The 12,675-nt window shown below is 42.2% G+C and overlaps 1 protein-coding gene across 1 annotated transcript; it reads right to left on the reverse strand.

Moving 5' to 3' along the window:
* On the reverse strand, nt 1-9,955 carry NUDT15 (nudix hydrolase 15). Its single transcript, XM_002919120.4, has 3 exons — nt 9,753-9,955; nt 5,873-6,069; nt 1-387 (listed from the first exon to the last, which is right to left on the reverse strand). The coding sequence occupies exons 1-3, from the start codon at nt 9,908-9,910 to the stop codon at nt 227-229; spliced, it is 516 nt and encodes a 171-aa protein (XP_002919166.1). The 5' UTR covers nt 9,911-9,955; the 3' UTR covers nt 1-226.
* Nucleotides 9,956-12,675: the final 2,720 nt, after the last annotated feature.

The following is a 12,675-nucleotide window of genomic DNA, read 5'->3' on the forward strand; positions in this document are numbered from 1 at the left end:
CAGAATTACCACAATATCACCATTTATCACAGTGAGTCTGCAGTGCAATTCATGACATAATGCCAGAAAATTTTTCCCAAGTACTGGCTGAGAGGGTGGTGGGTATATTAAGAGACAGCAAATAAACCGACAATCATAGGGAACTTTTTAGATAAAATGGAATTGTCCTGAAATGTAGATATTTTTCATTCTCTAACAGGGCCTTATTTTGTCTTCTTAAAATAAATCAGGTTATTTTCTTCTTCCCCCATGGATGATATCCTTTGTATCCTGCCAGATGATCAAAATCTTCTTTAAATGGATTGTAGCCTTGTTCCTTTAAACAACGCAGTGCCCAGAAAAGTTGGTCCAGTGGAGGAAATTCTTCCCAGGGAACCCACTCCCAGCCTAGAAAAGAAAGATACCAAATCAATTTATTTAGCTGGAAGGAAACAAAGAATATTTATTTTGGCAAGTTAACCTATCCTTAGAAAAAATTTATTAAATTTAAAAATGACATGCTACCAATAGTGATGCTATTCATTAGCTCTGCTGTACCAACGTAATTTGTGTTCAGAATGATCTTAACAGAATGGTGATCACTTAAAACATGTTGTTATTTCAACATGAAGCCAAGTTTATAAGGGCCCCCATTATGGTAAAATCCAGATTTAGGACCATTCAATTTTTGCTTAAATGTTTGGCTAAACAAAATGCACAGAACTTTATATACGACAGGTTACGACACTACATTAAAATAAACCAGTTCCCTCACCTATAAAATAAGGTAAATTACAACATTGCTAAGCTATCCTCCATCTTTTTAAAAGGTAATGGAAGCTAAGCTGTGCAGAGAATAAAAGATATTCTTTGTGCTGTGGTATACTTTAGATAGACAGTATGGATGGGACCGATTTAAAAAAAAAATCTGTTGAAAGAGGAAAGATTTAACAGTGTGTATTAGTTGTGAAATACATGAAATTCTAGAAAAACATTCTAGGCAACAGTATTTTCTTTGATGATTGATTTTTTATTATTATTTTTTTATTTGAGAGAGAGAGCACGAGCGGGAGGGGCAGAGAGAGAGGAGAGAGAGTCTGAAGCAGACTCCCAACGAAGAGTGGAGAGCCCGAGGGGGAGCTCCATCTCACGACCCGGAGATCACGACCTGAGCCGAAACCAAGAGTCGGTGGCTCAGCTGACTTCATCACCCATGTGTCCCTTCTCTGATGATTTAAATGTAAATAACACGAGGGGCGCCTGGGTGGCTGGGCTGAGCAACCAACTCTTGGTTGATCTCAGGGTGGTGATCTCAGGGTTGTGAGATCAAACCCCCAGAATGGGCTCCGTAAGCTCAACGTGGAGTCTCCTCGAGATTCTTCCCCCTCCTTCTCCCTCCCACTCTGCTGCTCTGCCTGCTCGCACACAAGTGCTCTCTCTCTCTCTCAAATACATAAATAAATTAAATCTTCAGATGTAAATAACATGAAGCCCAGATGCTCCTGATAGGTGAATATATAAATATTATAGTATTAAGATGTACACTCCATGTTCAAGCTACTTTTGCTCATGATCACATGCATATACTTCTGTTTAAGTGCAGTTACTTCCACTAAGTATTTCTCTGCCTACATACAGGTATGTACTTCCACTCTGAGAAGGCAGGGCAGAGACAGAGAACCCAAGGGCTGGACAGAGAACCCAAGAAGTTAGGACAAGTTCAGGAAGGAGTGATGAGTAGCTGTGACCACAGACTAAAAGAAAGAGGGAAGGAAGGAAGGAAAGTGAGAGGGGGAGAGGGAGAGAGAGAGGGAGAGAGAGAGGTGTCACCCAACAATGTGCTGCAAGATGCTGAATTAACAGAGGCTCAAGAGAGCTGTCTGTAAAGTTTATCCTGTCTTCCAGAACAAGAAGCATCTGGCTGAGCCTCCTGATTATAATTGGATGGCTGGAGAAAAGATGCTCTAACTAGTAACCTAAAGTGGGCGATCCAGGTCCAGGATCTGATGAACATGGGAGAGACACTGCATGTTTATATGACAAATAAAACCACCACCACTGGTCTACCACACCTTGGTTGTGCTGCAGCCGGTTATCAGCACGGGCTCTCGATGGGGGAGAAAAGTGAGAATAATTCCCGCTGTATTGTTACTAAGGGCTAGAGTGGAATCTGGTCAAATCTGACTTGGTGCTAGTAACCTTGGGCCTTATAAAATCACAGTTTGATTTGATTTCAGATTACTAGCATGTGAGAGGGTCAACCAAATGAAGGGAGACGAACAACAGTTATATAAATGAATAAAAAAAATCACAAAGCATGTAAAAAAAGGACTCAAAACCACCATATTCTAGGAGGAGAAAAACAATACATACAATAGTATAGTAACAATTGTTACTAAGGGCTAGAGTGGAATCTGGTCAAATCTGACTTGGTGCTAGTAACCTTGGGCCTTATAAAATTACACTGTTTGATTTGATTTCAGATTACTAGCATGTGAGAGGGTCAACCAAATGAAGGGAGACGAACAACAGTTATATAAATGAATAAAAAAAATCACAAAGCATGTAAAAAAAGGACTCAAAACCACCATATTCTAGGAGGAGAAAAACAATACATACAATAGTATAGTAACAAAACCCTAATGAAGAACTTCATAAAGTAGACTAGCCTCTTAGAAGTTGTTCAAAAGTAGGCCAGTCTAGGTACTGTATTTGAGAACCTCATTCCCTCCTTCCCTTCTTCCTTCAACAAAATCTGAACAACGAACTCTGAACAGGAGCCAAGCAAAGGTGAANCCACTCCCCCTGCTTGTGTTCCCTCTCTTGCTGGCTGTCTCTATCTCTGTCAATAAATAAATAAAATCTTTTAAAAAAAAAAAAAGTAGGCCAGTCTAGGTACTGTATTTGAGAACCTCATTCCCTCCTTCCCTTCTTCCTTCAACAAAATCTGAACAACGAACTCTGAACAGGAGCCAAGCAAAGGTGAATGAGCCCAGATTCTGCTCTTTATGTCCTCACAGTTCAGTAAAGGAGAAACATTAAGTGTGATTTGAAGCTGAACGCTGGAACTGAACCTGAGATGCCTTCTAAATGTCAGGGGAAGATAACTAGAAATCGGGCCTGACCAGCACTCTGCACCAGGGGGCAGGGCTGCACAAATCCCTGCAAATCCCTGCAGAGATCAGGGCGGGCAGGGGGCCGGAGAGACACAGGCAGCTGGCTGGTGACTGGTCAGAGCTGGTGGGACAGTCAGTCGCCCCCATGTTTCCTCCTGAGCCCTTCTCTACAAATGAGTGTTTTCTATGTCTGCTTCTTAGGAAGGACACTGAGTATGCAAAACCAAACTGTTTCATCATTTTGTCTCATCTTGTCTCAGGTTTTTTTTTTTTTTGCCTGTAGCAGAGATAAAAATAAGGAAATGGTCATTTCTTCCAAGTTTAGGGTTCTGCTTTTAGATGACAATAATCTGTGCTTATTACCTGAATAAATGAAGCCTCAAACTAATTTTTAAAAATTCAGCTATATGAAATGTATTTTGCTTTGTAAAGAAAAAAAAGTAAACTGAGTCCTACAAAAAGTGTTCAAGTGGAAATATGCACATTTACACTTCAATCTAATGTTGAAAAGCTGAGTAATCAAGTGTCCCTCCCCACAGCTTCAGGATATTAAGACTACTGAGTTTTGTTCCCACTGTTATTTTCCTGGACTCTCCTCTCTCCTAGTCCTCAGTTTATCCAGGATATTAGGATGTGAGAGAGAGCAGAACTTGTAGAAAGCTCTCCCCAGGAACCTGGTATATTTCTCACCTACCTCTCCTGCTTTCCCTTCTTAAGGCATGAAAGATTTTAGTCGTACCCTAGGCCAACTGAAGGCCTCTGGATACTTTCTGGGTGTTTCTGTGTGTGTTACTGTGATATAAGAAATATATATCTGGACTTCCTCCCTGTTTCCTGGCACCGAGTTCCTGAAACCTTTGTAATTTCCTAAGTGATAGGGATGAGAGGAACAACTTTGTTATCCATAATGAACCCCTTTCAACCATACCTGAGTTTATGCTAATAAGCTGATGGGTCACTGGAGGTCCCTAGATAGCTTCAGGATGGGGGCTGGTGACCAGAAAGACTTCCCACCACCCACATCCCACCTGAGGTGAGAGGAGAGGAGCTGGAGATTGAGTTAATCACCAGCAGACAATGATTTCATCAGTTGTAGCAATAATAATATGCAGTAGTCCCATTACATAGGAGCCTCCATGAAAACCCTACACAAGGGAATTCAGAGAGCTTCCCAGGTGGTGAACACATCAAGTCGCCAGGAGGGTGTCAATGTCCTTGAGAGTATGGATGCTCCGCCTCCCTCCCCCCACCTACATGGCCCAGAGCCTCTCTTCCACTTGGTTGTTCCTGAGTCCTTTCCTTTATCATAAACTGGTAATGTAAGGCAAGTGTTTTCCTGCGTTCTGAAGGCCATTCTAGCAAATTACTGAACCTGATGAGGAGATTGTGGGAAGCCCGATTTATAGCCAGGCAGTCAGAAATCCAGGAGGCTAGGACTTGTGACTGGCATTTGAAGTGGGGGAGTCTTGAGGGACTGAGCTCCTTAACTTTTGGGATCTGATACTAATTCCAGACATTGTAAGAATTCAATTGAATGGTAAGACACCCAGCTGATGTCTGGAGAATTATTTGGTGTGAGGAGAAAAGCCACACAGTTGGTGTCAGAGGGTAGTGAGTAAAAACAACTCAGACTTCGCTAGCTCGCTTTACATGATTTCAATAGTTATCTGTTTTAGGGGGGAAAAAACGTATATGATTCAACAGGCCTTTGGGTGGAACATGCCCTTCTATTCATTCAATCAATTCAATCTGCAAACTACTTCAGTGATGATTTATTCATTCTGGAAATAGCACTTCCTCCAGGCCACTGCATATATGCGCCCTCCTCAGAGCCCTCCCTGACCACCCTATCTGATGCAGCACCCATGTGCCACTATCCTTCCATGATTTTAAAATACCTGCCGATTTTTTGCCTTCCCCTTGCCCCCCAATAAAATGTCAAGTCTGAGAGGGCAGAGACTGTGTTCTGCCCACACTGCTTCTTTAGTTTCTAGAACAGTAACGGGCACACAGTACTCAGGAACTATTTAATGAATGAAAAGATTCTTCCATATTAGAGAATAAATAACATGTTTACAGGGGAGGTTCAGGACACGAGGCCACTTGGATCAGGTTTCATACGGCAAATAATATATTTGATAAGTTTGATATTTTACTCTTTGTCATAGAGTTTTATGAAATTTGAAGAAAGGTGATACATGCAAAGCCCTTAAGACAATGCTTAGCACACAGTAAATAATATCAGTTGTTTACAGCTTGCAGAGCACTTGACTCAACACAGAGGGTAACTGTTTTATCTGGTTAGTCCCTCTCTATACAAGGACATTTATACCTTTCTACACATGAGAACACTGAGAATGGCACCGTAAATGTTTTGCTTAAAATCAGTTTGAAGCAAAATCAAACATTAACAATGAAACTAAGATTTACTAAATACTTAGCGTGTTCACTTGGTTCTTCATGTGTATTAACTCATTTTATCCTTACAACAACCCATCTGAGGTGGTTACTCTTATCACAGAGGAGAAAAGAGGCCCAGAGACTTTAATAACTTGCCCAAGGTTACAAACCTCTAAGTGGAAAAACCAGGACGCAAGTTAAGTCGTAATGGCTCCGGAGCCAGTTCTCTTTCCTGCCGTGTCCTTACGTCTCCAGGATTTAAGTATATTTACATTTCTGTATGAAGAGACACTAATTCCCTTCCCAAGGCCACATATTGCAACACTCCGATGATAGGGCTCTCTAAGAAGATGCATGGTTATATATAATTCTCCTACCTTCATTTTTTTCAGGCTCTGTGTTCTTTGGTTCTGGGTTATGAGTCATATCCACCTCTCCTTTCATTAGTATGGTCACATAATGGTAATTTTCTTTCTCAACAAAGGAATTTGTAACTGAGGCAAAGCGAACATTTTTCAGGTGAAGAGCTGTTTCTTCCCAGGTTTCCCTTTGGGCACATTCTTCCCATGTTTCACTGGAAAACAGAAGCACACCACTGAATTCAGTTCTGTTTATGTAATTTATGTTTTTGCCATGAAATTCTTAGCTAGGAATTTCTAGCGTAAAGCAGAAAGAACTGTAATTGGCTCATCCTTTAAAAGAGTCAATCAACAACCTTGCTTTTGACATTCTCTTCATCTGAAGTATAAGATATCCAAAGTTATCTGAAGACCAAAAGGACTTCATATTGAGGGAAAAAAAAAAAGAACATTTAGCCAATTCAGTACTAGTTCACATGGCTGGAAGCCGTAGGCAATCAGGATGCAGTTTAGTATACCAGTTAAGACCACAGGCTGGGATGCCTGGATGGCTCAGTCGGTTAAGCATCTGTCTTGGGCTTGGGTCATGATCCCATGAACCTGGGATCCAGTCCCACATCATTGGGCTCCTTGCTCGGTGAGGAGCCTGCTTCCCCCTCTGCCTGCAGCTCCCCTGCTTGTGCTCTCTCTCTGTCTCTGTCTCCCTCTGACAAATAAATAAAATCTTTAAAAAAGGAAAAAAAGAGCACAGGCTTTGGAGGCAGCTAGACCTAGGGTTGATTTCAAAGTCCATTACTTTCTACCTTGGACAAATAAAGAGATAATGCCACTCTTCTCACTGCGTTGTTGTAAGTGTGTCAAGAAGCAGACGATATCTTTTCCTGCAGTTGCAGAATTTTTTATTAAGCCTCAAAATTGAGGACAATAGGCACAAAGCACCTCTAATTTCTAAAGAAATTATGGCAAAAGAGCAAACAGATGCCATCTGTACCCAAAGGTTTCCAAAGCCTGGAGTAGTCTTTTGATCTTCACCCCACCCAGTCTACATAATAAGAAAGATAGGAGATTTTTGGGAGGGAGGAAAGTTAAGGATTTTCAAGCATAGTAGCAATGTTTCCCTTCCTCCTGATGAGGGGACAACTCTGCCCCAAAGCCATGTGAGAGGTGCTCCAAGGAAACTGGTCACAGAAATTGGGTGTGACTTCCAAGGAGATACTGGTGGGTTACTCCCCTGTTAAAGACATATGGAGCTGTGGAAACTCACAGGCTGTGCATCAGAGTGAGGTGGTAGAAAGGTAAGAGCTCTTGGGTAAGTCTAAAACGTGTCCCTTGGGGTTTGGGGTTGCATGTGAATAGAGAGGCTGAGGCTTATTCTCACCTTGAGAATCTGGAAAGCAGGAGACTGGCTAGAGAAGCCCACGATGAATGAGCAAGGAAAAAGGGTGAAAGTGAAGGCATTATTTTCTGTTGTGAATCTCCTCTGGGCCCAATAGATGCTACAAGAGACTACTGGGTACTGCAGCAGAAAGAAAATGCAAGATAGTGAGCTAAGCAAGAGCTAAACGGGTCACCTATGTCAGAGAACTGTACAATATAGATATCCTTATAGGACTTCCAAACAACCAACAAATATACACTGAGAAAAAGAGAACACCTGTGAATGCTCCATCCAGAGGGTACCCATGGGTGGATCACAGCAGCACTAGTCATGTAAAAAGTCTGGCCCCTTCCCTCTGTCCCTCCCCAACATCCTGGAGTAGGAAGGAAACCAGAAACAGTGAGAAGAGGAGGAGGTCCACCTCCTGTCTCCTTTCCCCACTACAGGGGAAATGCTTGGAAGTGGATCATAATGTGATTTATTTTTATAATCAAGTGACAGGAAAAGAATAGGATTTGCAGGAAATGTCATGGAGCAGCAGAGAAGGGAAAGACAAATCATGTTTAAAGACAATAGAGGGGCGCCTGGGTGGCACAGCGGTTGGGCCTCTGCCTTCGGCTCAGGGCGTGATCCTGGTGTTATGGGATCGAGTCCCACATCAGGCTCCTCTGCTGTGAGCCTGCTTCTTCCTCTCCCACTCCCCCTGCTTGTGTTCCCTCTCTCGCTGGCTCTGTCTCTATATCTGTCAAATAAATAAAATCTTAAAAAAAAAAATAAAGACAATAGAAGAAGAAAATAAAGCCATTTCCTATTTGTTTCCCATCAAAGTTAGCCCAGTCAGTGTACCAGTCATATAAAGATAAGTGAAAGCATACCTATGAAGAGCTTAGCATAATATCTAGCACTTAGTAAAAAGCTCATTAAAGTTCAATTTTGGCTATTATCATTGGATATCTGTGTAAAGATTCCAATGCTTTATTGTGTTACTATTAAGCTATCTTTAGCCATTGCTCCAGTAATTACGCATTCTAACTAGTGCTTTAGTTGGTGACCTAATGCCTACCAACATCTGACAAAGTACAATATAGTGTGTCTGAAATTTTATTAGTTATTAACTGATGGCTTATGTTAATTATCTAAAAATGATAAACTTATTGATGCTCTCTAAAATCCTGAAGACCATTTAAAAAATTCCATGTGCTAAAAGATCATAAGAATTCCATGTTTCATAAAAGACAAAGTCTGATTACAAAGGAAACTAGAATCAAGCCTCTAACTAGCACTTTATAACAAATAAGTGGATTAGAAGAATATAGTCAGAATGTATGAAATTCTCCAAATGGCCCACATTCTTCAACGTAGCTTGGAAAGAAAGGGAAAGGGGAGGGTTATTGTTGGATATGGAGACTTAAGAAATTTATCAGTCCCAAAGTACATGTAACATGTACTCTTCCTTTGATCTCAATTGATACAAAACAATAAAAAAACACCACATTTTCAAGACAGTTGGGGAAAACGTACAGACTATCACAGGTTATTAAAGAATTATCTTAAGGTGTGAAAACGGTATTTTGTTAAGGTGGGAAAATGTGTTTAAGTTTCTTTAAAAGCCTATTACAGATACATACTGAACTATTTAGGGGTGGTATAATAAATGTCTGAGTTTTCCTTTGGAAGAGTCTAGAACACAAGGGATGTGTGTGTCTGTTGAGAGGGAGCAATAAACAAGAAAGAGCCGATAACATATGAGGATTCACCAACTATTTACTCTTACTTTTATGTATGTTTGGAACTTTTACACTAACGGGAAAACAAGTGCTGGCTCTGAACGCTTTAGATGCTGTTTATCCGCTGTTGACTTTAACTCCATTCTCACTTCAGAACCCACCTTTCAGCACCATCCCTGGCTTTCAGCACCCTCGGATAGACCTGATCCTTAACTGTCCAACTTCCTTTGTTGGTCTGATCCATCATCAAACCACAGAATGCGGAAGCAGACAGGGACATTAAAGAGTGCTTTGTTCCAACTTCCCCACTGTACAGACGAAGACACTGAGGCCCAGAGAGTTCGACTAGCCAGTCCGCTTGGTCAGGGCGCAACTAAACCTGCTCGGGCAGGAAACAGATTCTCATGCGAGGAAGTTTAAAGCACAGCCCAACCGTGCAAACGTCCTCACTGCCAAAACTGGACTGCTCAGTTTAGAAAGACCCACTTTCCGTCCCTTACGTGCAAGCACTAGAAAAACACATCCCGCACACCAGCCCGCAGCTGTGACCAAGCGGACGCCGGGGGAAGAGGACTGCGCTGGCCAGCTCTTAACCTCCTTCCCCAGCTCCGTGCCCTCTCCCAGCGTGCACCTGGGGTGGGCGGGGTGCATCCGCCCGAGGGAGCGAGCGGGCGAGCGCGCGAGGGGACGCAGCGGCAGCGCGCACGCAGAGACGCACGGACGCACGCAAGGAGCTAGCTCACCCTTCCCCTGCACATTGGGCTTTCCCTGAGTGACCCCTGTGGCGGCTCACCCGAACTCCAAATGGCCCCCAGGAAGTTGAAAAGTGCCGCCTCCAAGCAGCCCTTTCCTCTTGCCCAGGAGGACACAACGGGGATGCCGGCTGCTAGTCACTGCTACTGCTACGCCGATTCCAGGACGCCTCGGGTGAGGCTCCGGGTGGGCCGTCATAGCGCGGAGGACGCGGCGGAGGCTGCGGCGGAGGCCAGGGGAAGTGACGTTTGCCCCGCCCCCTGGGCCGCCGCCAATTTCTCCCTGAACCTGTGCTGGCGCTGAAGTTGAAGCCAGAGTCCAGGGGCATTCCTTTGTATGCTGTCTCTGCTTCACGCGTGGTCTCCGCTTATGATGCTAGTGATTGCTCCCTAAAGATTGCCTGTCAAGGCTTTGTTTTAAGTAATGCCACTTACTGTTGCAGTTTCAACATTTACTATCCATATCTGATATGGAAGACAAGGCAAAAGAAAAATTAAATTTCCTTACTACTTACAGGCGATTGACAAGTCCTTGAAACAGGCAGTGTGGTGACAGTCCTCTAGAAACTCAGCTTTTTCTATGTTAATATTTTGCTAAGGGCAAGAGGCTGTCTTAGCCTGAGGATCTTCCCCCACTCCCCCCCAGGATCCTGTGAGTCTTCTTTAACATACAAAAATTCCTTTGGAAATTTCCTTTATCTCTAGCCCCCAAGATCTATGTTGGCAATCATCCCCTAAGCATATGGCCCACTGATACACTTCTGAAGGGTCTCATGACTGAATTTTTACTAAACAGTAATAAGTGACCTTTCCCTAACAAGAGCCTGCTCAGGATCCTGGACCTTGTTTCCAAAATGCCTTGGAGGCTTCTGCTGTCCCTAACCTCCTCCCAATTTGAAAATACGTCATCAGTCATTGATCACAACCGCAGTGCCGCTCTTTCTGCCCACAGGTCCTGTGGCTTTAATAAAGCCACCGAAGAAGTCTCAAGAATTCTTTCTTAACCATTTGCTCTGAACCCCTACAATTTCCACATCAATATCTACTCTCAGATTCCTCCAAACCATGCATTACCAGCCATCTGCTTTTATAAATCTCTGTGCCTTGCACATCCTATTTCTTTTTTTGTTTGGATGTGCTTCTCTGCCACGGTAAATTCGTTTCAGTATAGCTCAAGTCAGTATGGCACCAGGGCAAGGACAAATGGTATGGAAACAATGTGGTATAAATAATTGAGAGTATTACCACAACATGGAAAAAAATGAAGGACAATCAATAAAGTGTGCTGGGAGGAGCTAGTTATTTGGGAGGAAAGAGAGAACCTGTTCCAGTTGTTCGCACACTAGGCACTGACCAAAAAAAAAAAAAAAAAAAAAAAAAAAACCNAAAAAAAAAAAAAAAAAAAATCCCAGCTCAATCAGAGCTGTAATGGAAATGAACTAAAAATGAACAAATGCCTGGTCTCTGGATAGGGAGGATTTACCTTTTTTCCTTAATATAAATTAGGTTTTACTTCTAACAAAGTAATGTGCATATAATTTAAAAACTCAAATGGTAGAAAAACAAGTAAGGATGAGTAGGGATGGGGGCGCCTGGGTGGCACAGCGGTTAAGCGTTTGCCTTCGGCTCAGGGCATGGTCCTGGCATTCTGGGATCGAGCCCCACATCAGGCTCCTGTGCTATGAGCCTGCTTCTTCCTCTCCCACTCCCCCTGCTTCTGTTCCCTCTCTCGCTGGCTGTCTCTATCTCTGTCAAGTAAATAAATAAAATCTTTAAAAAAAAAAAAAGGATGAGTAGGGATGACTTTACCCTAGTCCTCCTTTCATTCACTTTTAGCTCCTTGAACTATTATTCCTAATATTTGCCTACTTATTTCAAAGTAATATGTTTATTCTTCATGTTCTGGTAAATGACTAAACATTTGTACAGCATCTTTCCTTCTGCCCACAAATACATCCTTTAATGTGTTATGCACCACAAAGATACTCTAATATTTTCCCAAATAAAAATTAGCAACATATAGAAAGGATAATATATCATGAGTGAATGGAGTTATTTCCAGAAATACAAGGTAGCCTTAATATTTGAAGAATCAATCCATGTAATTTACTATATTAAAAGAGAGAAAGAGGAAACACAGATAATCATCTTTTTTTTTTTTTAAAATTTTATTTATTTGAAAGGGAGGGAGAGAAAGAGTGAGAGAGCAAGCAAGAGCACAAGAGCATGCGGAAGGAGAGGGAGAGGCAGACTCCCCACTGAGCAGGGAGCCCAATATGGGGCTTGATCCCAGGATGCTGGGTTCATGACCTGAGCCAAAGGCAGCTGCTTAACCAACTGAGCCACCCAGGTGCCCTAATGCATGTAATCATCTTAATGGAGAAAAACCTTGAGAAAATTCAGTACTTATTGATGCTTTTAAAAAGAGTTAAGCAAACTAGAAATAAAAGGGAATTTTAAAACAACCTGATATAGGGCATTTACCAAGATTTAGAACTAACATCATATTTAATGGTTGTTAGGCTGAGTCATGCCCCCCCCAAACTCGTATGTTGAAGTCCTAACCCCCAATACCTCAGAATATAACTGTATTTAGGGAATAGGGCCTTTAAAGAGGTAATTAAGTTAAAATGAGGTCATTAGGGTGAATCCTAATCCAAAATAACCTGTGTCTTTAAAGAAGAGGAGATTAAGGCAAATGCAGACAGAGGAAAATCCATGTAAAAACATAGGGAGAAGACAGACATCTGCAAGCTGAGAGAGGCCCCAGAAATAGCCAACCCCAGTGATACTTTGATCTTAGATTTCTATATTCCAGAAATGTGTGGAAATAAAGGTTATTTAAGCCAGTTAGTCTGTGGTACTTCCTTATGACAGCCCTAGCAGACCAATACAATGGTGAAAGACTAAGATTTGAGAGAAGCAAGGATATCATTTTAAGTCATCACATTGCTGGAGGTTCTA

The sequence above is a fragment of the Ailuropoda melanoleuca genome, chromosome 7 (genome assembly GCF_002007445.2).
Source record: "Ailuropoda melanoleuca isolate Jingjing chromosome 7, ASM200744v2, whole genome shotgun sequence".
In the NCBI taxonomy this organism is placed as follows: Eukaryota; Metazoa; Chordata; class Mammalia; order Carnivora; family Ursidae; genus Ailuropoda; species Ailuropoda melanoleuca.